The sequence below is a fragment of the Triplophysa rosa genome, linkage group LG5, assembly GCF_024868665.1.
Source record: "Triplophysa rosa linkage group LG5, Trosa_1v2, whole genome shotgun sequence".
Taxonomy (NCBI): domain Eukaryota; kingdom Metazoa; phylum Chordata; class Actinopteri; order Cypriniformes; family Nemacheilidae; genus Triplophysa; species Triplophysa rosa.
Window position 1 is genome coordinate 27,303,112 of NC_079894.1, and position 25,501 is coordinate 27,328,612.

Here is a 25,501-nt window from a genome sequence, read left to right on the forward strand (position 1 = left end):
TCCCATCAACAGAGATAAATTAAACAGGAACTGTTGGTTTCTTTTTCATTGCAAGAAGTGCAATTGCAAAAAGTGAAATGTTAATTTGAAGTTCTGTCTTTGACCAACCCGGACCCTCACATGGCTTATCATATGATTCTCTTTGCTATTTTACTTGTAACAGCAGGTATGTAATTAATGTCATATATCTTAAAGATTTTAAATCTTTCGTGCATGAACTATAACCATGTGGTTTCATTTCTCCTTGGGCACGATCTGAACTTATATCTTCGCTTTACGTATTTGTCCCTAGGTGAGAGTGTATAGCAGGGTGCGCTAGTATGCACTAGGATCATTCACACGAAGAGTTTGTTTGCAAAACATATAACTCTGTTTACACGCGTTCTAAAATCATGTTTTCTTTATTATGTTATCATGTTTTTATTCTGCTTTATTGTGTTTAAATCTGTTTTGCAAATGAGCTCTTCAAATATTCCTCATGCTGCTTCCTTTTCTTCATATATATGCCTCCACATCTGAACGAAAATGTAAGTTACAATGACAAAAGTACAGTGGTTCTTCTTTCTTTGAACACTTGTGTTGTGTTACAGATGTCGAGAGCATTAGGACACTAAAACACGTTACTGTAAGAGAAGGAGGAACAGTAACTATCCCGTGTCTGTATGACAGTCGCTATAAACTAAACCCAAAGTACTGGTGTACAGGAGCGACCTGGGCTCTGTGCGCCATAAATGCACATACAAACAGAACTGGGAAATGGCTGATAACAGATGACCCATCTCAGAACATCTTTACAGTGGAACTCAAAAATCTGACAACATCAGACTCTGGATTTCACTGGTGTGCTGTGGAGATGAGCAAGAAACTAGATCACAGTCAACATCTGTATTTAACAGTTAAAGCAGGTAAGAAAGGATTTTTGTGTTGATCCAAAACATATTTACATACATCTGAGGTATGTGATTTTCTGCAATAAAAGTGTAAAGTTCTAGCTCTCTGTGTTCAGTTCCTGATGCATGTCCAGCAGTGTATCTGGAGATGAAGGTGGTAATATCAGTGTAAAGTGTCTCTACAGTTCTGCATATAAGAACAAACACAAACAGTGGTGCAGAATTATAGACAAGAGCTGTTATACAGTGGGGAAAAGCGGCACATCGCAGTATTCGGTTCAGATCAGTGATGATGAGAGCGAATCCTTCACTGTGCTGATGTCAGGACTGATGCTGAAGGATTCTGGCTGGTACTTCTGCTCTGTAGGAGATCAACAGGCTCCTGTTCAACTTTTTGTTCAATGGACAAACACATCTAAAAATTCAAGTAAGCAATGATTTCCAAAAGGTTTTAATTCAAATAACGTATTCAGAGGCACCTCAAGGTGAAGTCTGACACAAGCAGCACCAAACAGAATTGCACAATGCCTGTTTCACAATTCTGCTTTCAGCTCAGTGCTTAGAGCATGGCGACAACGCCAAGGCCATGGGGTTCGATCCCAGGGATTGCACAAACACATGTATAGTATTGCATTATACTATACTGTATTTGTACTATTTTCAAAGTCTTATTTAGTTTTGCCAAATTATGCATCTACAGATTTACAAATTCAGTATTTATCAACAGGCAAAAAGTTGGTTTGACGTTGGACATTCGATAGTCTGAATTTAGGGACCGTCTCCAAAGTTACATAGGCTACACATTAATATACACGTTTCTAACTTCAATAGCATTAAAAGGGAATGACTTAAAGTCACAAAAACAGCAGTACAGTGTTCATGTGGGTGTCAGCTATAATGCACACCTTTTAGATTTTTGATATTTATTACAATAAACTGTCAAATAATATGTATAATTTTTGTACAGTCACTCTGTTTGGTGCCTTAAAAGTTACATATATAGTCATTGTATTTAAGCATCGGAAAAATCACTTTTTTCAAACATTTTATCTCACTTTTTTTGTACTTTTTGTCTTCAAATTCATCTAAAAAAAGATCTAAGCTTGGATAATGCTACATCACCTTTGTAAGTATTTATTTTAAAACTGTATTAATCTAACAAACAGCTAATCAGTTCTCTAGATAATCATGAAACCTCAGAAAATGATCGTATCGTTGTCCTTCTAAAACCTTGTATGTCCAAATTCGCTGTTTTACAGGAAATGGAAAAAACACTGTACTTTTTAAGTAATTACACACTGTGTTGTCAAGCACTTTTTAAGTGTTTTTATTGGTTAGATATTTGCAAAACCCAGTGACAAACACAAAGGGTGACTAATAATAATGATCATAAATGATCAAAATCACAAAATATGGAGATACGAGGTTTCAGAAATACAGCAGGTATTGGTTCAAAATTAGTAGGCTATTGTTTTTGTGCTATTTTGTTTTTGTTACATACTTGCACTGTAAATGTAAACCTATATCAACAACATATTATAGTACCATCTCTGAAAACCACCGTATCATTAATCATAATAAAGAAGACAATAAATCCCCCTCGACTGATGACAGGAATAGGATTTTCGTGCTGCTCTGTATTACTGGCCCATTACTGCTGCTGGTGGTGGTGGCTTTCTTCATCTGGAGGATTAAACGAAAACACAGTGAGTTTTTAAATCTTTTTTTACTTAATTGTAAGTACTGCAGTACTGCATTATTCATGCTTTAAATTGGCTTCTAATTTTAAATGCAAGAATTTACAATGCATTGATTATATGCATTGCCTGCTATATTTTAGTTCCCACGCGATGTGTTATTTCTCAAGATAGCCTATAGTATTGTCATACATTGAACAGGAGCACACTTTTTTTACCGCATCAAGATGGCGTTTTGTTTACACCAGGACCAGATCCCAATTCTATGGTATGTGTACTTTCTGAATTATCCATGAAATTGCATTTCTAAATAATAATTTCCATTTACAATCATTTAAGTTTTCTCTCTTCTTATACAGGCAGAGGACTCTATGTCTCCCTGGTATTGCACAGTCCTCTTTAAGAAAGCAAACGATGACAAAGAAGACGACCACATCTCTATTGTAAGCATTACATTGTTGATAAGACTTTTAAAAGTTAAAAGTACGTTAGCCAAGACAGTCTCATTTGTGGAGATTTTAGTGGATTTAACTCACTGGTTTATACTGTGGTACTATAAGAGATGCTGTACACTACAGTTTTTAACTTTTAATTGATGTTTATGTTTTAGTGGGGTTTAAAGGGGTCATATGACACGGCTAAAACGAATATTGTGGTTTGTTTTAGATGTAACGCAATGTGTATACACGATTTAAGGTTCAAAAACGCTGTATTTTCCACATACCGTGCATGTTTGTATCTCCTATTTGCTCCGCCTCTCTGAAACGAGCAGATTTTTAAAAAAGCTCATGGCTCTGAAAAGCGAGGTGTGCTATGATTGGCCAGTTCACCAGTGCGTAGTGATTGGTCGAATACTGCATTCGCTTTTAGATAGAATGCATCTTTTGTTCCCACACTTTAATTGTTGCAATGTTACGTGTCTAATACATGCTTATAAAACACCAAAGACACAGAAAAACACGTATTCACGCCATATGACCCCTTTAATATGTTTTTGGGAAAATGAGTTTCTTTGGAGTTTTGCAAGTATCGCTTCAGTTTAACTATATACAGTAGTTCTCATTTCCACAGTTTCTATCACACTCTAAATGATGTATATATACACCAGAACGTATAGTTTGCTTTGGATTAAGTAATGTTAATTAAGTAAATATTTTGTCATTCTGTACAAATCTCCTGGTACAGTATTGCACTATAATGATTTTTTAAACATTGAGGCCAGGCTTGTCTAAAACACTTTTTTAATGTAAGATTTAAGTTTGATCGTACTGAATTATTTTCAGCGCTGTGCTCCTGACAGAGATGATGACGTGGTCTACAGTACCGTGAAACATCTTTGATAATAGGTGAGCCTTGACAAACTATTCACATTTTGAATAGAGTACACTAAGTTTTTCTGATGATGTTAGGTATGAAATAGATGTCTTAGTTTTGTTATCTTTAAGATCTGAGATTAAAACATAAACTTGAGCATGTGTCCACAATTACAGTACAGTAGATGTAGTGTAAGAAGATCAAAATGTCAGATTATTTTTATCCACAACTGCACTAGTAGTCAGTAAATCCAAGTGTGTCATTTACTTAAAACGTACAAAATTTGTAGCGCTCCAGTCACATATAATACAGTTTTTTAGGTGTGTAGAGCTAAAAAAGTAATTGCGAAACAAGGAGATCGACATGTTTCATGTTTAACATGACCTTAAGAAATAATGTAGTTCTGCTTTTCTACTCTTCTTATTAATCAATGAGAGAAGTAACCTGGAACACGGTAGCACACCCGACACATCTAACATGGTCATTCATTGTTTATTGTATGAGATTTAGTTCACTTTTATTAATTTGTTTCATTATAAAAGGTGTTTGTAAGCCATATAAATGTCAATTTTCTTAGGAAATGAATCTTACTTTGATTCACTGATACAAACACCTTCTGAATTATCAGTTCTTTTGTTTTAAATCTTTTGAGTGTTGCTCATAGTCTCACTATCTTCACACACACACACACACACATTTCAAATGAAGGCATAATTTATTTGGATAAAATAGGTGGTTGATATTTGATAGACATTTGACAGAAATACACAAACTATTGTATTGTTCGACATGAAGCTTCACATCTGTAATGTAATGGATGCTTAAGTTGCATACCCTGATTTAATCACTACTCATTTCTCTGTATAACGCTGCTGGAAAAAGCAAACAGAAAAAAGTATATAGACTCCAATAAAAAACAATAGGCCTGTTGTTATACCAAATAAACTGTCATATCTAATAACTTACAAAAGCTTAGCTGTGAATCGAAAGTCCAGTGTGTTTATTCACAGTGTTTTTCCGACAGTGGTCAAGAATATCAGGACACACATCCCTCAAAGAGATGACAGACGTAACTACTTTACTGGCCTGGCTGTCGGAAACATACTCCCACCCGCTTTTGGTTCTTGTTTACGCACAGTTTCTGTCTTGCACGTATAAATAAATACACACTTGCATGTAAAAGGGAAAAGATACTTCACATATGAAGACGGCATCTGCAAGAGCGACATCAAAGCTATTCACACCGCCTGACACAAGCAGAGAAAATGAAATGTTTGACACAGGGACGTCTCGACACTCCCAACTCGCGTCCTTTGCTTTTCGGTCCTCGCCCAAACGCCAAACGTTCAGATGGGCTTTAGTTGGATCACTTAGAAACAAGAAAAATACTCCATGTCTTTTTGGTAGTTTTGTTTGACCTCTTGGTTTGAAGTAACAGTCAGAGAATGTAAAAAAGGTAAATATACTTTTCAAGAAGTAGTTCACCCGAAACATTTATAATTCTGTTTTTTTTTCACACGCGTGTTGTTTTTTGAAGGAGATTTGTGTAGCTCTTTCCCAAACAATGACTGTTCATCACAACAGCTGTTAAGGTCTTAACGGAACTATTAAAGTCATCTTTATGAGTAAAGTCACTCTGATTCTTCAAAAAAAACAAAAACATTGGAAAATGTATACTCCAGTATTTTTGAACTACATGGGTGTGAGTAAATAAAGACAAGATTTTCAGTTATTCTGTTCTTTAAGAACACCGCGAAAAACGAAAATCTAAGAAATGTCTTTATCTGTATTTTTGTGTTGTTTTTCAGCGCAAAAGTTTAAAAATTCTTAAATAAAGATCGAGCAAAATAACGTTTTTTTTATATAAATATGTAGGTTTATGCCTAAAACAAGCTAAAATATCTGCAAATGAGGTTAGCAAAATAAACTTAATTCAAGTTTATTTTTTGTATCTCCAATGAGAGATATTTTGATTATTTTTTAGAAAACAAGACGAAAAATGTATAGTCATATCCATTATAATATATATGATACATATAAATATATATTGATTTAATATATTTTAGACATTTGTACTGGAAAGCAAGGCGTGAATACTGAAAAAGAAATATATTAGATTTCAGTTTTTGTTACTTTAAAGCTACAATGTGTAATTCCTGCTTAATGTCCCGAGACCACTGTAAATAATTCATTTAAAGGTTGAGTGTAAACACTGTGGATCTGTAATGCTTTTAACATTCTGTTCTTTCGTTCTGACATTGGACTACTGTACCAAGTGTGTGGGAAGCCTGTCGGTACACTACAAAAACATGGATTTTAACCAAGCATTTCGTCTTGTTTTGGGCTTGCTTTTGCCTGAGTCTTGTTTTATTAAAACAAATTTAAGAATGAAGACACTTTATGTTTTAAACAAGTGAAAAATATCTGGGTATAAAAACTTGAATTTAGGTATATATTATATTATGTTAATATTATGTAAACACAAACTTCTATTCTGGATGCGATTCATCGCTTGACAGCCCTTCTTGAATTGAATTTCAACTATTTCTTAAGTACCTAATTTAGGTTGATTTTTCTTACCCCACCAGCATCAACGTATCTTGATTTAAGAAGTTTTAGATACTAGAAAACAAGACAAAAATGCTTAGTAAGAAATTCATTTTTTTGCCGTGTATTATTGATGATGGCACTAGCAGTATTTAAATCACACATTGTAGCTTTAAAGTATGTGTGATATATTATATAGTTACATAAAATCACAAAAAAGCATGTGTGCTCTCTAAACATAAAAGAAGATTTAGCAGGACTATGTCAGATGGCAAAAACCTCACTGATCTGGGTCAAGTCTTTTCTTGTACCGAGCAGAAGCACAGTGATTTCGCTCAGCAGTGGATTTCATAAGCGATCTGTGTGTCGAACAGCAAGCTCTGGTTCATAAAAAGCCCCTCGGGATCGGGTGGAGGACCTTCTCCTCCCTCCGCCGGAGCCCTGCGGGGACCCATGCCTGTCGACCTGCCCGGGGTTAGCACACCCTGACCCTGAAGCATCTCTGTAGTTTTGAGCCCCACCGCCTGTTGGTTGGGAACCGGAGGAGGAGGCAGCACTGGTCTGGCACGGTTCAGCACGTACATCTCATGGCCGCGTTCGTCTCTGTACTCCTCCAGCTGAGCGAATGTGGTGGGACCGTCAGAATAGTCGTTGACGTAGAGGATGCTCTCCTCCTTGCTGACTTCGTAACCGCCGTCTTCCTTTAGTCGTTGTTGGTGACGGCTGTAAATCATGCAGAGAAGCAACAGGGCCGTGAGGGCCAGAAGAGAAATGCCCACAGCGATGGCGGTCTGCGTGGCCGTGCCCAAAGCGTTGAAGTCCATGCTTTCCAGTTCATACAGCGGCTCTTGGCTTACGTCCACCGAGGACGGATGATAGTACGACGACGATGAAGAAGAGTGCAGCCGAGGCCAAATCAAAGAGGGGGATGAAGACGACGACATGTTCACGGAAAGGTGAAAAGTCACGCGAGCCACCCCTCCAGGGTTCCAGGCCTCGCATTCGTAGCGTCCGGCGTGGGCCACCGTGACGTTACTGAGAAACAGCATCCCGCTTCCAGTGTCCGGATTGAAGCTTTCTCGGTCGCCTCCGTCCTCCACTCCAAGCACCGGACCGCGACTCGTCGCCCCTTTTCCAACGGGTCTGGCGGTTACCACTCTACCCCCGGTTCTCGTATCTCCTTCCATCCCAACTTCCTGCACCAGACCCCTGGGGGATAGCTGGGCTTTACCATGAGAGGCTTTTCTCCAGGTGACCTGGGGTTGCGGGTATCCGGACGCCTGACAGGACACGCGCAGACTCTCCCCCAGACGTACGGTCAGATGGCTGGGCTCCAGCTGGACTATGGGAGGGATGCAAATCAGACTGTTTGCAGGAACCTCCACCAGACTGAGGTGGGAAAGCCGCGGTGGTTCCGCGCACAACATCCGGCGCTCCGCCGAGCTCAACAGCCTCTGGCCCTCTTCATTTATCCAGCCGCGAAGCCAGTGCAAAGCGCAGTCACAGCGCCACGGGTTATCTGTGAGGGAGTAAGACAGGTTACAAAGAAAATCAATGCCTTTTAACCCCCTTACAACTGATCTGCTTTGACTTCAACATGGATCACCTTTCTAATTTCATTTTCTCTGATACCTTTCTTTAATCTCTCTCTCTCTCTTTCTTTCATCCTTCATCTGTTTAGCAAGTTTCAATTTTCTTTCTTTCAGTTTCTCTCTTTCTCCCCCTCTCTCTCTCTCTCTCCTTCAGTAATGGTTTATATCTTTCTCTACACATCTTATGAGTTTTTAGTTATGTTTAATTACTGCTTGTATGTAGGACAAATCCCCTAAAATGAAATTAATACAATTTGGGGTGTAACACCCTAGCAACCTCACAGCAACACCTTGGCAACCACCCACAAAACCGCATTGTGCCAGCTAATTGATTTACACTGTATGAGCAGGCACCGCTTGCATTTTATTTTTCACAGAAAATGTAAAAGTGTAGTTTTACTTTGTCTAATATGGTGTTCATTTTTAAGGAATAAAAACATAAATCAAACAAATAAAATTGTTGACATTGTAAGAATAGAATAATTGCATTAAAGCTAATCAGGATATCGTAGCGTATTACTTTTGTCTTAATTTGGGTTTAAATGTGATCTTAAAAGACATTCATAAAACAAGTTAATATGAATGTCTTTTTTGATTTTTTATAGAGATCATTTCTAAAACTCTAGATGACACACACAAATAATATACATAACCCTTATACAAATAATAAGTATACCTTAAGTTCATTTTAATAAGCATATAAGTAACGTTCGTTTATATTTTAAGCATAATTTATCAATATCAATGTACTAGTAGTATACTTGTTAGTATGTGTACTATTTCTATTCTGCTTGGCCCAATTTTAGTATAAACTGGCTCAGTTTAGAGTAAATGAGTGTACTTTTAAATGTAACTACTTCAAGTACACAACTAGTTCGCAACTACACTGTAAAAAATGATTTGTTGTTTTTTGTTGTTTCAACTTAAAAAAATAAGTTACCTTGTTGCCTTAAAATTTTAAGTTAGTTCAACTTAAAAATATTAGTCAACACAACGAGTTTGCAACAAATTCATTAAGTGAACTAATGTTTTTAAGTTGAACTAACTTAAAATTTTAAGGCAACAAGGTAACTTAATTTAAAAAAATATTTTTTTACAGTGTATATTCTTAATTTGTACTATACAACTAAGTTTATAAAAGTACACTTTGAAGTATACTCAAATACTTAAATACTAAAAGTATTTAATAGGCTACTTGATCAAAGGAGTAAACAGACCGACCGGCGCGACGCGACAAAAGACATTATAATTTTGTATTTTGTATTATGGACAAACCCATTAAGAACAAGCAGGTTGTCATGTCGCGTCATGCCTGCCTCGTCCGGTGTAGACACGGTGTTAGAATACTTGATCTTTTGATTTATTTTTTAAAGCTGAGTACAAGTATAGGCAATATACTTTATAGTTATATACAGCCGCTGAAAAAATTAAGAGACCATTTCTCTTATTTTCAATTTTTCCGAATGTACTATTTATAGGTACAGTATGTGTTTAGGTAAAATTATCATTTTTTGTTTTATTCTGCGAACTGATAACAATACTTCTCCCAAATTTCAAATAAAAATATTGTTTTATACTTGTGTTTATGTGCAGAACATGATAACTGGAGAAACAGGTGAAAATAACAGAAAAGATGCTCTGCGTTTTTCCGACCTCAAATACTGCCAAGAAAACAAGTTCAGATTCACCTTTAAGCAACACAACAGTCATATTTGCAAAAACAAATTCACCGTTTTTTTTGTCTTGTCATGCTGTCAGTCATTCACATTGCTGTCGGATGACTTTATGTCACTCCTGAGGTTTGATTTTGTTCAAATTCAACAGACACTGGACTGGAATGACCACAATACATCTAGAAATGACGAATAAATGAAAACTTGGAATGCTCTCTTAATTTTCCCACGGCTGTTTATTTCAATATATTTCTGAGAAGTACATAAAAGTTGACTGACAGTATACTTCCTTATTTTTCATTTAAAAGTATACTAAGAGCAAAAACTGGCATGCAGGACTCCACTGATTCTCTATTTGATCTCATTCCTGTTTAAGGGAAACAACTGAGAAACAGTCTCACCTGTGACTCTCAGCACCTGCAGGCTCACGAGAGGTTTGAGTGAAGCAGGACTCAGACTTCTCAGGTTATTTCTGCTGAGGTCCAGAAGAGCCAGAGAGGACAGACCCACCAACGCTTGATCGCCAAGAACCTCCAACACGTTTTCCTGCAGATGAAGCTCCTGCAGACGCTGGGAATAATCCATCAACCTTTAAATGTCTTCATCGTTATAACCATCATCATTCTTAGCTGAATCATGAATACATAGATGCTATGTAAAGCTGTCTAGAATACTGCGGCATCATATTTTTTCAGTGCAGTCTACGCATTCAATTATCATGTGCCTATTAAATTTGCTTTTTGTTATTCACACAAAACAGAGTTCTTCTTTTCTAATGAGAGTCAAATAAGGTCGTTGAAGGTTAAGTTGTTCATACAAATTACGTATGAGAAGTAGCCTATTCATTAAGTGGTCGGTTCATATTATTTTGTCATCTAATTTTAATCAGATTTTTTCGGCGAAACCTTCCTTGTTCAATTTTATTTTCTCTCTCTCTGACCTTCAATAATGGTCGCATTTCAAAAACGTTTTATAAAGAAAGAGATTCAAATATTGGCACAGACATATTTTCATGTACAGAACTAATGTTAAGGTTGTTAAGATCACGTTTCAGTCAACTGACCCTAAACCTTTATTCCAAGTTGATATGATATAATATGACACAAACAACGTTCTATTCACAATGATACCTATCAAAGGAAAGTTAAAACAATGTTATTATCATAATATTGTTTGCAGGTATGCAGGCAGATATCTCACACGGTCCTTAACCTGTAGTCCACGGAAAGTGTAGTCCTCCAATCTGGTGATCTGGTTTCCCGCGAGATAGAGAATGCGCAGGTGATCCAAGCCACGAAACACGTCGGCTGTGACCGTGTGGATGCGGTTACCGTTAAGAGCGAGCTCCAGAAGCAGGCCCAGGTTTCTGAACGCTCCGGTTTCGAGGGTGCTGATGCTGTTGTTCTGTAGGTAGAGGTGGTGAAGCTGGCCGAGGTCTGATAGATCTCGCTGGCGGATCTGTCCGATGGCGTTGTCCTGTAGAAAGATAGTCTGAGCAGAACGCATATTCCATGAGCAGCACAAGTTAAAAGAGAAAAGAAAAACATTATCTTAAAGAGGAAGGATGAACGTTCTGTTTGTTCTCATTGATTGACTTTTTGCTTTGAATAAATCAAACTTTCAAATCAAATCAAACTTTATTTATAAAGCACTTTTTCGAAACAACACGTGTTTGCCAAAGTGCTGTACAAGCATAAGCAGCACAATATAGGAATATCAAAAAGACGAAAGATTCAAATAGATTCAAATGAAATAAAAATAGCCAAACTATAAAATAGGTTTTTAAACTGGACTTGAAAATAGCGAGTGTTTAGGCCTTTCTAACATCCAAAGTTTAGGCCCATCTATTCTTTAATCTTGCACGGGGGACAATTAACAATGAAAGTCCCCTGGACGGAGTGTACGGCCGTATTCATTCTGACAGATATGACGGTGCCAGACCATTTAATGATTTAAAAACTAAAATAAGAATCTTAAAATCAATTCTGAACCTAACAGGAAGCCAATGCAGAGAGGCCAAAATGGGAGTTGAGCCCATCATCCAAGCCCTAACATCTCACATGAAATGGATCAAAGTTTCAAAGTGTCAAACAGATCTGGGTCTGTTGTCTCACAGGCAGAGTGAAAACACGTCAACAAATCGATAAAGAAGGTATTCGGAAGAACACTGGTAACCAAACCACATTGGCCCCCATTGACTTTCATTGTATGGACACAAAACCACTGAGACATTTCTCAAAATATCTTCTTTTGTGTTCCACAGAAGAAAGAGTCATACGGGTTCTGAAAGACACGAAAGTAAAAAAAACACTTGTGCAACCTTTTTAAAGACCCCTTCATTAGTTTACTGTCTTCGTTTTGTTACAATTTTCTTATTGGAACAGGAATGCCAAAAGGGCATTGATGTTTAGCATTACAACAGCACATACTCAAAGCTAACATCACGAACCAAAAGCCACAAAACAGACCTTTTCATTTCATGATTTACATCACCAAAGCCAGAAATAAAGTTAACCAGCAGCCAGTCACCTGTGTGCCGTGAGCGATGCCCTGTGGGATCTCTTTCAGTCCAATGGAGCCGCATTCAACTGTCAAACTATAGCAGCGACATCCCGTGGGACAAGCCCGAGAAAACACGCACATCTGGGCTAACATCAGCGCCCACACCACAGAGAGCTGAAGAGGATTCATGTCAGGAGAACTGAGAAAAAGAGAATACGACAGGAAAGAGAAGGGAAGAAAGACGGTTTACAGTTAAAGAAGAACCGTCCGAATGAAAAGCGAGAGACAGAGTGAGACGTTTTGTCATCGGGGTGCGCATGCACGTGTGAGCTAATAGGATCTGTAACGCACGAGATTCACGCTTAAGTGGATCGGAAAATTGAATCCTGCGGTGCAGAAGAGGGAAATAAGCGGAGAGTTGAAATAAGGAGAATAACATGGATGGCCTTCGTCCCATCCTCTCTGGTCTCTACAGAAGAGTCTCTTAGGAGGAGTTTTTGGTGGGCTCCGGATAATTAAACATGAGCCGAGTCAACCCCGCCCGCTTCCTCAGGCCTCCTCTGTCTGTTTTTAGAGAATACACAATGAAGAATCACTTCACACACAGACCGACGCACTACAGATCTTCCCAGGAGCGAAGATCTTGCTTTTTGCCCCTCATCCAACATCTCTAGATTTTGGTCAAGACATGGATTAGGGTGAGTATGAACAAAGATACGATGTGTCTTGGCCCTCTGGCTTGTGATTTATGAGTATGTGTAGACCTGTCTCGAAAAACCTGTTGGGCTGCATTTTTGAATCGGAATAGTGAACCGAGATTGTTAAATTCAAGTTGTTCCGTATCAATATGCCGTTCTCTGAATTATTATATTCATATTTGCAAAACCCTTTTCTTACTCAGTTGTGTGCCTCGTTTTACAACACAACAATAAAACAAAATATATTCCCTTGAAAAGCAAGATTTGTCTTGAAATCTAATACAAGTTTTTCAAAGTGAATGCTTAAGAAAAAGAAAGAAAAAGGTTGCCGGTGGTGCATAAAAATAATCTCGTTTTTCCTTTTTCAATTAGATCATTTTTCTCACTGCAAGTTTTAAATTAGGTTTAAGCAAAATATCCACGAGGATAGGAAAAGATGGGCTAAAACATTTGCTATGCTTTTGCGAACTTTTTAATGGTGAACTTCTGTATTTGATCACGTTTTCACAATCTTCAGTAAAAAACGAAATTCTCTAGATCCTGGACATTGCAACAACTATATATGCAGATCCCCTTTGTCATGGATTGCATCTATGTGTACTACATCTACACATCCAGGTAAGGCACAATAAGACACTATTTGGCACAAACCTTCCCTCATATCAAGCAAAAACATTTGTTTGTATTTCTCTGAAATCAAGACATTAAATCTTCATCATTAACATTTTAAAATGTGCAATTTGCTTCTTGTTTTAAGAATGTTTAGATAATTGTACTGGAAAACAAGACTAAGAAAAATATTTTTGGGTGTGTGTGTTGCGCGCGCGCGTGCGTGTTTGTATGTCATTCAGAATCTCATGCCTGGCAAGGCATCTCACTAGCATTTGAAACCGAGTGTGTGAACAAGATCAGCACTGAGAACACAGAGAAGGCTCCAAACCACTGAGATCAAAACAGAGAGCATGACAACATTTGGATATCTGAGGTCCGAGCTCACGAATGAAAATATCCGTAGGGGTCATAAAGGTGTGAAGAATTTACAGCTCCACTGATGAGATTTCTCCACACGAATAGCCTTCAGAACTTTATATAACAAATGGCATCGCATCGCTCGACAGCAAAAGGCGGAGCTGCACATTATAAAAATGATCATCTTGACAACGCGCCTTTGTGAGGGCAGATCAAAACGAATTCATTTCAGCTTTCACTTAAACTTGTCATCGAGGAGCGAATGTGAATATTTTATGCCCGTTGCTTAATTTAGAGAGCATTTGAGTGGACAGCGTGCTCGATTAATGCAACATGACCCACGTAAGCCTTTTAATCTGAGGCCATGAAAGAGAAAAGACTTGATAAACATCAGCCGAGAAATGGCAGCCCATTCACGACCCACGGCCTTGCATTCAGACGCCATTCTGCCGCTGTTGGAGAAAGAGAATGGAAATCACAATGGACCGGAATATGAGAGGGGGAATGGAACATTTCGAATGAGTTTTGCTTTTTTTGTGCTACGTGCGTTGCCTCATAAACATTTGGTTGTGGAAAAGAAAAAAGTGTAGAAATGGTGATGTTCTCTCAGGTATGTATGGCACTCTCTTACATGAACGCCCGGGTTCTGGGGTTATTTCACCAGATGAGATCCTTAAAGCTTACGAGAACATCCACAGAATTTAATATTTAACTTCTTCACAGTCTGTCGTCATTGTGGGGCCTCCTGCTTTGAATTCACAGCGGTTTCTCGACAAGAACTGCACTGATGAAATTACAATGAGATAGATAGATAAACAGACAGACAAATATATGGATTTGCACTGTTGGTAAGATGTTTATCTTTAGTTTAGTTTACTTTACTGTCTGTTACTTGAACAGAAATTGTTCAATAGTTACTTTGACACTGGCACAACACATACAATACATCCACATATCACATAATAAAAACACATAACACACGTTAACACATAACTGACCTTTACAACACGTTTGAACACTTTAAATCAATTGGTTTAAAATGGTTACCGCTAGTGGGATAAATGATCTTTTATATGCATTCCTTTTAGCTACCGGCATGCGCAGTCTACGCCCTGAAGGAAAACGGCGGAATGGGTGGGTTCGATCTGAGTAGACTGCGATTGCCTTTGTCTCCGTAAAGTCTAAAAACAACTGTTGTATTGTACTCTGTTTCTGACCAATTATCTTATTTGCTTCATTAATAATTCCCGTCAGTTAATTTTTCTGCCTCGTTGCTAAATTTCCATACCAAGTAATAATATTATATGTTAAAATGCTTTCTATCATCGAAATATAAACAATAGTTAGAATCCTCTTATTAATAAACTTCTTAATTTTCTGTAGTGCACATTTTCCTGGAATGAAAATGTTTCATCAATTACTAGCTGTGCCTAAATACTTAAAGTCCCAGTGAAATTAATAATAACAATGCCTATTTTTGTCATGGATTTTTGCAGCGTTTATTGTAAATAGTTTATCATCAGGGTCATTCTCTTTTTAAAATTCGTGTGCCCTCATAATCTTTAGTTAAAATCTGAAAATGCACTTCCGTCCTTTAATGACAATCCCGCTTAAATGACGTATGTTAGACGGCTTGGGCGGAGCATCCGTTAACTCCTCCCCTTCAACTGTTAGTCTGCTGCCTGTTCCATTTCAAAATGCAACGGCTGTTTTTATACATCCAATCAAATCGCAGAGAAAGAGGAAAGCCACGCCCACTATTTTTCTCATTAGGAATTCCATTTCACTCGGAAATGCGTCAAAATACGGAAGCAAAAACGATAGCATCTTCCGGTTCACGGGGACTTAACATTTTGAGACTTGCTCCACCTTTACTCCTTTTATAATAACTTGTTCATATGAAGCGCCTGCTGTTCCTTTCCTTCTTTGGTTCCCACAACGCAATTCCTTTGTCTTCTCGATATTCAATTGTAATTGACAACTATCGAACCACCGCACAAGCCTATTACTACACTCGAAGTAGGTGGAGCTGTTCGTCTCTGCTTGGCAAAATCTTTACTTGAAAAATGAATTTCTACTTAGAAGCAAAGTGACCTAAGACACATAAGAAGTCATGTTTTCTGAAATAAATCATCAAAATAAAGTGAGTTCACGCACAAGACAAGAAAAATATTTGTCAATGGGGTAAAAAGGTCAATTAATTACTTACTGTAATACAAGGGTAAAACTTGATTTAAAAAGAAAAAGTGTATTTTTTATCCCATTGCGAGATATTGAAAGCCAGTTTGAAACCCTTACAAACTGGGAATAAATGTTGTTTATTTTCTGCAGAGACAATCCAGGTCATTTTATATATCCCACAAAAAATACTTTAGTATAGTATAGTATTTATTTACTAAACTTGACCTATGGTAAACTGTAGTATAATGTTTAGATAATGTAGTGTTTCTGAACCTTACTGCAGCAAATACTGTAGTATACCACAAAATGTACTACAGTTTATCAATTTACTAGTTATTAGTACAGTATACTAAAGTCATTATAATATACTATACTATAGTATACAAAAATGTTTACTTTAGTAAATATGTGCTATATTACTACACCATTAATCGTCTACTAGGCTATTTACTTTAATAGCTTATACGGTACATTTTTAGTGCACTATAGTATATATATTTATGATAGTTAATGCTAGTGTACTACAATATTTAATGTGGGGGCCTTGGCTTTTGATATGTTTTAAGGGCCCTTAATTCTCGGAACTTTGGAAGCTCTGAGATGATGGTTGGCATATTTCTGTCATTTTTGTATTATTATCAGAATAAACAATTCTTCTTCAATTTAATATAGTTTATTTAATCCATTTTAACAATCTGGCTCATTCATTTCAAATGTGCATATCGAACATGTTTATTCCCATGGCATTCAGTTTATTATTTTGAAAGCATCTCAGATGTGAACATATTTCCCAGTTCATAAATTAAAAGTATTAAACAAAAAGAAAAAAAAATCACAGTCTAGTTAGACATTTCTTGGCCCGACAACATGACATAAATGCATTACACTATGAATGTCATATCGCTTGCATTTTCTGCTGTCTGCTTTGAATGAGCTATACGCGTCTACAGTACACTCCATTCGCGAGCTGATCCGCTCTTTTTTTATTGGTTGTAGCAGTTGTGAATGCGGTGCAGGATGAATACATGGACAGGCACGGCTTTGTGTGCTCTGCCGAAAGAAGCTGGCAGGATTTAATATCAACAGTGCGATATGTAACTAAGAGATTCTTCTTCATTCACTATTATGCCACCGGGCGAGATTGTATAGACGGCGGTTTGCTATGTAGTAGAAAGGTACTTAAAACGCACACAATGTTGCATTGGATAAGAAAGTGTCTGCTTAACGGTGGATTTTGTAATATAAACTGTGGATATAACATCTGTTTACATGCTCATTTGGCTCCCTAATGGTGAAGCTTTCTGCTTAGAGGCCCGTCTCATAAATTTAGCTGCTAATGAGACTAAATCTGTAGCCTGAAAGGAAAGAAATGTTAATAGGGATGCAGAATCGATACGTGACCATATCCGATACGTTTTTTAATCGGATCAGTCTCATTAGGCTTTTATTGATGAGAAATAACATTATTTATTGTTTAAAAAGTATAGTCTTCTAAAACAGGCAGAATATTATTGGTTATTGCGTGTGACTAGTTGCGTTTTGTAATGAGACACCACGATTTAAAGTTATTGACCGGCAACATATTTCAATTTAGTGCCCTGATGTTTGTTTACATGGATTTATGACATACAGAATGCTAAATAAGCTGAAAAAACATAGAGTAGTTTTTATATATATAAACAGATTGAATATATGACAATAAATATATATAAAAATTAACCCCTTAAGCTCTGGTGGATATTTTGCCTTTTTTACCTGAATATAAAAGAGTGCCCAACCGACATACATTGTAGTAAATCGATAAAAAATGGTCTCATTTTACAGAAAACACTCTAAATTTGAACTATTTGAAAATCATTTATTTCAGATCTTTCTTATTAGCATTTTCAGCAACAGAGGAGCAATGCATCATATGGATGAATCAGTAAATATGAGAAACTGTGTATATCAATCTTCCCCAAATAACTTCCCCTCGTAGAAAACCCCCCAAAGTAATTTCAAAATTAATAAAAAAATATAAGAAAAATGAGATAATATATATACATAATACATATGAAGAGTTTGGTTCCAAAATGAGTTAACTCCCTTTTTAAATTTTTTCAAAAATCATGTTTTTTTATTGTGCATTCCAATTAATATCAGTCAAATTGCAGTTGGTTTGTTTTGATTTAAGCCATTATAACTCAAAAATACAGCTAACTAACACAAGTAAACACAGTAAAAACACGATAACAATGTAAAAAACATGATTTTTGAACACTTTTAAAAACGGAGTTATCTCATTTTGGAACCAAACTCTTCATATACTGTATACATGAATAATAATAATAATAAATAAATAAACTTAGGAAAGTGAGGGAACTGCTTTTGTATAAAATGCCTGATTTGGAAAAAACATAATTTGACAATTTATCTGTGTTACTCTAAATGATAAGATCAGTGACATTTACAGTGACATTCTTTGACAATGAAACGTTTCATTTGATAAATCTATTTATTGTGAGTTATGTATGTTTTGTGTGATGTACAAATAATATTCAATTTCATAGATATGATTTTTACAGGGGAGAGTGTTGGCTGGGTTTTGGGAAGATGAATTCAGACCTTATTATGTTCTTGTATGTAACATAAATGATTGGACTAGTAAGAAAGGCGTTCAAAAGATACCAAATGTTTCGTTTTGCTTCAAAAGACATCACTAAAGTCATTTGGGTTACTGTAATGTCGGATGTTTGTGCTTTTTGGAGCTTTGCCACATTTACCCCAATTAGAGAAAATGAAATAACAGCATTATTGTTTGTGTTTTTTTGTGAAGCAAGGAATTCATATATACTGTATCTGTGATGGCGTAAATTATGGACGTTTTCATATTTGTGTGAATGCTTTTGTTTAAAACAGTGCACATTTATAGTATTCATCATCAAATGATTGTATTTGGCTAAATGTCTTTCTGACTTTATTTCTTGACTTTTTTTAAATGAAAAGCAAAACACAAAGGCAGGGGTTTCTGCTGATTGTTAGGGCATTTGCGGTTGCTAAGGTGTCTTGTGGGTGTTTGTTTCATCATCTGTCCCATCTCTTTTCAACAATATACATTACCGGATGTTAAGGGGTTTTGAAAGAACCCTAAATATGTGCCGCATTAGTCAGGACCGACGATGAGTAGCCTGCTTGACTCGTGGAAACGTGCCCAATGAAAAGTGGGCCATAACAAGCATGACATTACATTAATGAATGTAATTCTTTCTCCCTCGGAGGTCTCTTTGAACATTTTCCTCTCTGTTAATCTCTCCCTTTGTTTCAGCGGGGCCGTCTCCTTTAGTCTCCGCTCAGAGCCGAATGCTGTTCTTGGTTGTAATAGTGCCTGCAGGCCTTGCCTTCAGAATCCCAACTCGCAGCTATTGTTTCCATGACAACGTGGGAGGCACGGCCAGAGGGCATCGCTGTATATTCGCGCTCGTGCTCGTATTTTTCTCTCTTATCTTCCCCCGACGTTGTGAGTTTGACAGCCTTCAAGTGTTCTTATTGAGAGTCTGATCCAGCTCGAGGTTTCCTCTCTGAAAATGAGAGATCGGTGTTGATGAACGTCAGATCACGCGATAGGTGTATTAATCGTACGAGTTAGTCCCAAAACTCAAAGCTATTAGCGCTGGCTGTTTACGTTCTCTAGAGATTGAGAATGCTTTGAATATGATGTTTTGAGAGGGTGAAGGGGGCATGTAAAGTTTATTCACTGAAAACGCTACGCACCCGGCATGCCAGATGTAGAAGTATCATTATTATTCACACCCTGTGTGCTCTTAAAAACAAACAGAGTGATGTAATACCCAAACGCTCAGACCTCCTTGTTAACATTTACACATGATAGCAAACAATTAGTGGTGTTTGCTAAGGCAAAATCACTATTACTGGCTCATACTTACTCATTCCTCTTATCCTAAAGTACTGAATTATAGGTCCTGATAGTTGTGCATTAGCAAACACCCACAACATCCACCACTCAGAGTGCCTTTAGAAATTGTAAAAAAAGGGTCATTTAATGCAAATCTCTTTTGGATTCAACTATTGCTCACTCTTTAAAGTGAATGTTTGGTGCAGCATCTTAATCTCAGATGTTTCTCCTAAAATTTCTACAATTGTCTAAAAACAAAGATACAATCGTTGAGCTCCGTGATGAGTATGGAGGTGTAAATGAATGTAGATTGTCGAGGTAAACTAATCTAGATTTGGTTCAATTCGATGAGAAACGTTCATATTGAGATCTTCAATAACATTGACTTTTGATTGCAGACTTGACACATCTGAGCTCAGTTTGTGACATTGTCGAGATCTCTTCTGAAACTCTAAGGGAGATGTCTGCCTTTTTTCTCAGAAGAAATATCTGAGACGCAGAAGACTCAAGTAAAAATGTTCATTTGATGTCTATTTAATCTCACTGGTGTCTCGGAGAAATAACAGAAATTTAAAAGAGATCTCATTTGTGTTTTTTCCTTTTTATGGGCACTTAAAGCTGCAGTCTGCTTGAACGTTTTTGGTTGATAATAAACAAAAATCAGCAAGCACATAAAAATAGGTGCTTCAATAAAAATGGTCTTCTTATAGTAACGTATAGTTGTAACGTCAGGCTCATAATAATGATTTATAATTTAAATATAATTAGTCGGGTAGATTTTCATTGGAAATGTCATTTGACTTTAACCCACATAAAGATGTAAGACTTTTTGAAGAACAGTTGGTAACAACCTTGGTCCCCATTGATTTCCACAGTATCCATTTCTTAAAATATCTTCTTTTGTGGTCCACAGAAGAAAGAAAGTCATACAGGTTTTGAACGACATGAGGGAATAAACGATGACAGAATTTTCACTTTCGTGCGAATCATTCCTTTAAGCTGGCTGTGGAGAGCGGAGTCTTTTGAGATTTAAGAGGTTTGTGATGTTATGTTCTTCGGATAGTCCATTCTTTAAAAGGTTTCCTAGGCCGGTAAAAGCTTGGCTGTATACTTTTATTTTAAAAGTCCAGGTAGCCGTTTTCTCTAAAGGCGTGAACTGTGAGTGGAGCTTACTTGGCTATCTCCATTTTCACACAGTTTTCCCTTCTGTTCGCAGCAATCACGCAGCATGAAGGCTGTAATCAAAAACTGTTTACACTCCCCAAACCTTGAGAGAGACAGAGCCATCAAAGTCTTACAAACACATACGCACCGCAATCTTTCATCATTGCTCATCAATAGTGCAAACAAACTCACAATCACCAAACAAACTGCTTAAAATACACCAACTGTCCTCGAATCGATACAAGGTCTATGAATGTGTCTTTTGTGTGCCGACGTGTCACCGTCTGCGTAGAGAGCCTGAACTTAGGCAGGTCCAAATGAATAGACATATCTGCTTGTTATTTAATCCTAGAGTCGTGTTCAACTGCAGTTTACTTTTATCGATTTTGTTTTCTTCTAACTGCAGATCAATTTGGGCGTGTGTTTTGCAGAGAAGCAACACTATGCACTGATTTTAAAACTGGGGATTGGAGATGCAAATGAGTGTTTTGTGGAAATTTGAGGATGAATGCCAAATCTATCCCTTTAAATCCTTACTTTTGCAATTTGTCGTTGAGAGTTTGAAGACTGTCAATAAATTTCTCATTAACGTAATACTGTTATTGTTTTCTGTCAGACTCTTTTACATTTAAAGGCAGTACAAAATATGACTGTATCATGCTTCCGAATGGAAAAGAATATATCATTATTTTTGCATTCTTTTTACAGTCTACTGTAACGCTGGAATGCCACACGTGTGCCGTATCGTGCTGGTTGATTTTAGCGATTGTTGCCGTGTTATCCATGCTCTCGTCTGTCTGTGTTAATGTGCTGTTGTGCTTCCACACTTTCAGTCAATCCAGTCAGATAAGCCTGAAAGAGCACAGCACCATCATTATATAACCTGTAGCATCCGACTCCTGTATTATCGTTAAGATTATGTGAGATCGTGGTTTTTAAATCCTGATACGTTGAACTATACTATACAACATTTTTGTGAAACAACCTGTATTCAAATGTTTTGGAGTTGAGATTAACTATCTATAAGAAAGATGGGCTCTCTTTAATAGCCTATATCGTTTTTTCAATGAGAGATGGAGGTCAAATGGAAACTTTTGCTTAGGTCTCCTGCATCTCCGATATGTCTTCTGAGAAAGAGAATGGAAATCTCACATTTGCTTTGCTAGGGTCATCGGATGCAAGGTGACTAATGGCAGATACTATATGTAAAACAAATTTTCCATTAAAATAGCTTCCATTAAACAGTATTTGAAATAGGGGTGCAGATTTTCCTGTGATGTGTGTTGGTGAAGTGGGGAGGGTTATATCAGCTGATGCATAAAACAATCAGCCTGGCCGATTTATTCTGTACAATTCTATCAGTATTTTTTGAATGTGACTAGTTTGTAAATGGAAACAGTCTGACACATTTCCATGATCCAATGCAAATTTCCGCCACATGGTTTTTTTTCTCACCACGGTCTGCATCTGTCAACCTGTTGCAACAAATTGCATGCGTTGTTCATTTTACTCTGTAGCATTGTCTCTCTGCTGTTCCTGCATGTTCACATTTGCAATTATTTGCAAAACGTCCTCAGGTTTGATGCAAAATCACACTGAAAACCAGCAGCTCTCATCCATCTACTGTATCACTCAACAGCCAAAAACAAATCCATATCTACTTCAATCATAGTGAAAGCTGCACACAACGCAAATAAAGGCTTTTACTGATGGTCCGTGTGGACTCTGGCTCTTTGCTCTGGCCTGCTGCTGTCAAGTGCTGAATGCCCATTGCCTTGATAATAACTTTAACTGTTACTTTATTGCACAATGCAAAATATGACAGAAACATTGAAAGTGTTTCATTCATTAACGCATAGCACTACTCAGAAATATCAAAGACAGATCAATAAAAATAATATGCAAGTGTGTTACTACGTACAAGCGCAGTTTGTTATCGAACGAAATGAAATGAACTTCACGAGAGACGACGAGTGCACGTGTAGTGAATCGAATTAGGAAAAGTGTCGGCAAAGTCACATGATGCATTGAGATCTATTAGAATAAATCGGATCGTGTTAGAATAATGCATGCAGAGATCTTACCCGTAAATGCTCGGTAATAGATGGGCTGTTGGATTTAAATACGTGTCTGGTGAATTCAGATGCACTTATGCACAAAGGCGAACGATCAATCCACGCTGGGACGGCAAACAAAGCGGCATTTGAGCGATCCCGACAGGCCACCGCTATGTCCTGCCATTCTCCAGAGGCGATGTGAGAATATTCCTCTTTCAGATTTACCGTTCATAAAAATCACATCGATATGAGTCTGCGTCAATCCTTCACCAGTACAGCCTTACGAACCAAATGAGCGTTTCATATCCCTGTGAAATAGATTATGAATCCTACTTCCCCATTCCCTGCTTATGAGCTCAGCTGATCCGACTACATCTCTCTCTCTCTCTCTCTCTCTCGAGCGCGCGCGCGCGCACTCTCTCTATCTCGCTCGCTCTATTGTTCACTCTGATTGGTAACTTAAGGCTCGCATCAGTCCTTGAATCTTCAAACAGAATGACTTTCAAGGCAACCTGTTTTGTTTCCTTTAGTTTTTTGTTCATGTCTTTTGGGGTTCTGTTTCCGTTGTTTGGTTTTGTACACTAAAATATTACAAGGTAAAGAAGTCACGAAAGCGACATATGTTTTTTTCACTTGCGCTGTCATTTCGTATTTCTCTAACGTAGGAATGAATGTCATAATATTTTGGTGGTCTTGTTGGTTGCCATGGTTATTCAGGCGCTTCCGTGCGAAGTCAGTTGAATTGAGTTTTAATATTTTAAAACTTTCACAACGTTTTAATTGGCATTGACGTTGACACTTTTCCGTTCTCATCATTTCAGCACCGCGGATAGCGACACGCGCTCAAAATACCAATGGCCAACAATCGCTTTTAAACACGGATAAAGTTGAATGACTACATATGTGTGTATTATCAAAACAACTCATTCATAAAAAGGTAATTACGTTGATATATGTCAACATAAACTGTGAAAGGCTAATATTATTTGTTTGTTTGTTTGAGTGAAGACAAACAAGCATTTTAACACATTTCAATTTAAAAAGTACTCACTGGAGGCTTCATATTATATGAAGTATTTTATGTTTGGAGCAGCGAGGTGCAGGTAAGCCATGCCAAAGACTCTATAAAGCACAGGCACAGAGTCCATTAACATCTATTTCAGTCTAATTACGGGAAAAACAACGCTTACGTGCAGTGTTAGGAGAGTGACACCCTTTCTCTGTAATGTTCATCCCTGTGTATGTGTGCTTTCTAGAGAAATAAAGAGAGTATGTGACAGAAAGTGTTTCTACGGTCTGTCCATGTGTCTAATAGCCGAATAAATGATTTGCTCTTTGCTCCTGGTGACTCTCATCCCCACAGCAGAGACGAATTGAGTGTCACCGACTTTAATAATGCACATCCCCAGACTGATAATAATGCAATTTATTTCCGGAACACCCATGCCACTAATGAATGTTTCGACAGACGCAAACTCTTCATAAAACACAGCCACCCAGGTGACACCCGCATAACCCGGGACTCAATAATGTTTCTCCGTCATAAAAATAAGGGCTGGGCGATGTCATTTCCCCCTTCTGCTAAATCAATAAAACAAGGTGTATGGCACACAAAGGAAGGTTGAGTTCGCAGCAAACAGGATTGACACTGAGAATCTGTCGCCATGGTGACGTGATCCTGGGATGACATTAGTATTGGTTTACGAGACAGCTTTTTCTTTCTGGGTGGAGAACGCAGTCTTGCTTATCTCAAATCCATGGTAGATTTTTGTTGATGTCTGTGTTATTGTTTATATATGAGGAGCGTGGCCCTCTGTAAGGGAGCAGGGGGTGGGATCAGGGCAAGATGACCCACATTCAAAAGCATTTCTATCTGTGTGCATCTGGGATGGGGTATGCCTTCAGACATTATATGCGTGCTGAGGTTTGTGTGTGTTGTACTTTCATCCATTGTGTGTTTGTGTGTATTTATTGTGTGCAGAAATGCCCCCGGGGCTACTTCGACCCAGATCAGAGTAATTAGACAAACGTCTGGATTGGATGAAAAATTTAGCACACCGACACACAAAAACAAACACATGTCAGTTCATATAGTTTCTCTCCTGTGCCTGAGGAGGCCCAAATAGAGATTATGATGAGCCTAGATGTGTGTACGTGTTTTTTAAACATGGCTGTGAATGTAAATGTTTGTGTTTTCAAAGTCACAACAAGAAGGAGGTGGGACACGACTACAGCCTTTAAAGTGTCACATTTTAACAAAGATAATATGAGCAGTGTGTAGAAAACAGATGTTCCCTTTTTAGTAATCTTCGCATAGAAGATTAG

General features: G+C 37.5%; 2 protein-coding genes across 3 annotated transcripts; one reads left to right on the forward strand and one right to left on the reverse strand.

The window, feature by feature from the left end:
* The first annotated feature begins 65 nt into the window (after positions 1-65).
* On the forward strand, positions 66-10,202 carry LOC130554825 (polymeric immunoglobulin receptor-like). Its single transcript, XM_057334694.1, has 9 exons — positions 66-166; positions 591-921; positions 1,025-1,317; positions 1,986-2,016; positions 2,433-2,596; positions 2,815-2,855; positions 2,947-3,030; positions 3,871-3,933; positions 10,090-10,202. The coding sequence occupies exons 1-8, from the start codon at positions 121-123 to the stop codon at positions 3,925-3,927; spliced, it is 1,047 nt and encodes a 348-aa protein (XP_057190677.1). The 5' UTR covers positions 66-120; the 3' UTR covers positions 3,928-3,933; positions 10,090-10,202.
* Positions 4,612-23,568, reverse strand: lrrc24 (leucine rich repeat containing 24). Of its 2 annotated transcripts, none has more exons than XM_057334249.1 (5): positions 23,204-23,568; positions 12,243-12,414; positions 10,926-11,189; positions 10,115-10,283; positions 4,612-7,967 (listed from the first exon to the last, which is right to left on the reverse strand). In XM_057334249.1, the coding sequence occupies exons 2-5, from the start codon at positions 12,402-12,404 to the stop codon at positions 6,784-6,786; spliced, it is 1,779 nt and encodes a 592-aa protein (XP_057190232.1). In that variant the 5' UTR covers positions 12,405-12,414; positions 23,204-23,568; the 3' UTR covers positions 4,612-6,783. The 2 variants fall into 2 exon arrangements, with proteins under 2 accessions (XP_057190232.1, XP_057190231.1); XM_057334248.1 differs by having other exon boundaries at positions 10,926-11,204.
* Between the last annotated feature and the right edge of the window lie 1,933 nt (positions 23,569-25,501).

What these genes read in the sequence shown, in the direction of transcription:
- LOC130554825 (XM_057334694.1), top strand. Translation starts at nt 121, where the DNA reads ATGGCTTATCATATGATTCTCTTTGCTATTTTACTTGTAACAGCAG. An exon ending in GCAGGTAAGAAAGGATTTTT is followed by an intron (nt 922 to 1,024) that starts GTGTTGATCCAA and finishes ATGCATGTCCAG; the next exon opens with CAGTGTATCTGGAGATGAAG. An exon ending in AAACACATCTAAAAATTCAA is followed by an intron (nt 1,318 to 1,985) that starts GTAAGCAATGAT and finishes ATCTAAAAAAAG; the next exon opens with ATCTAAGCTTGGATAATGCT.
- lrrc24 (XM_057334248.1), bottom strand. Translation starts at nt 12,404, where the DNA reads ATGAATCCTCTTCAGCTCTCTGTGGTGTGGGCGCTGATGTTAGCCCAG. An exon ending in ACACTTTCCGTGGACTACAG is followed by an intron (nt 10,284 to 10,925) that starts GTTAAGGACCGT and finishes GATTATTCCCAG; the next exon opens with CGTCTGCAGGAGCTTCATCT. An exon ending in GCAGGTGCTGAGAGTCACAG is followed by an intron (nt 7,968 to 10,114) that starts GTGAGACTGTTT and finishes ACTCCCTCACAG; the next exon opens with ATAACCCGTGGCGCTGTGAC.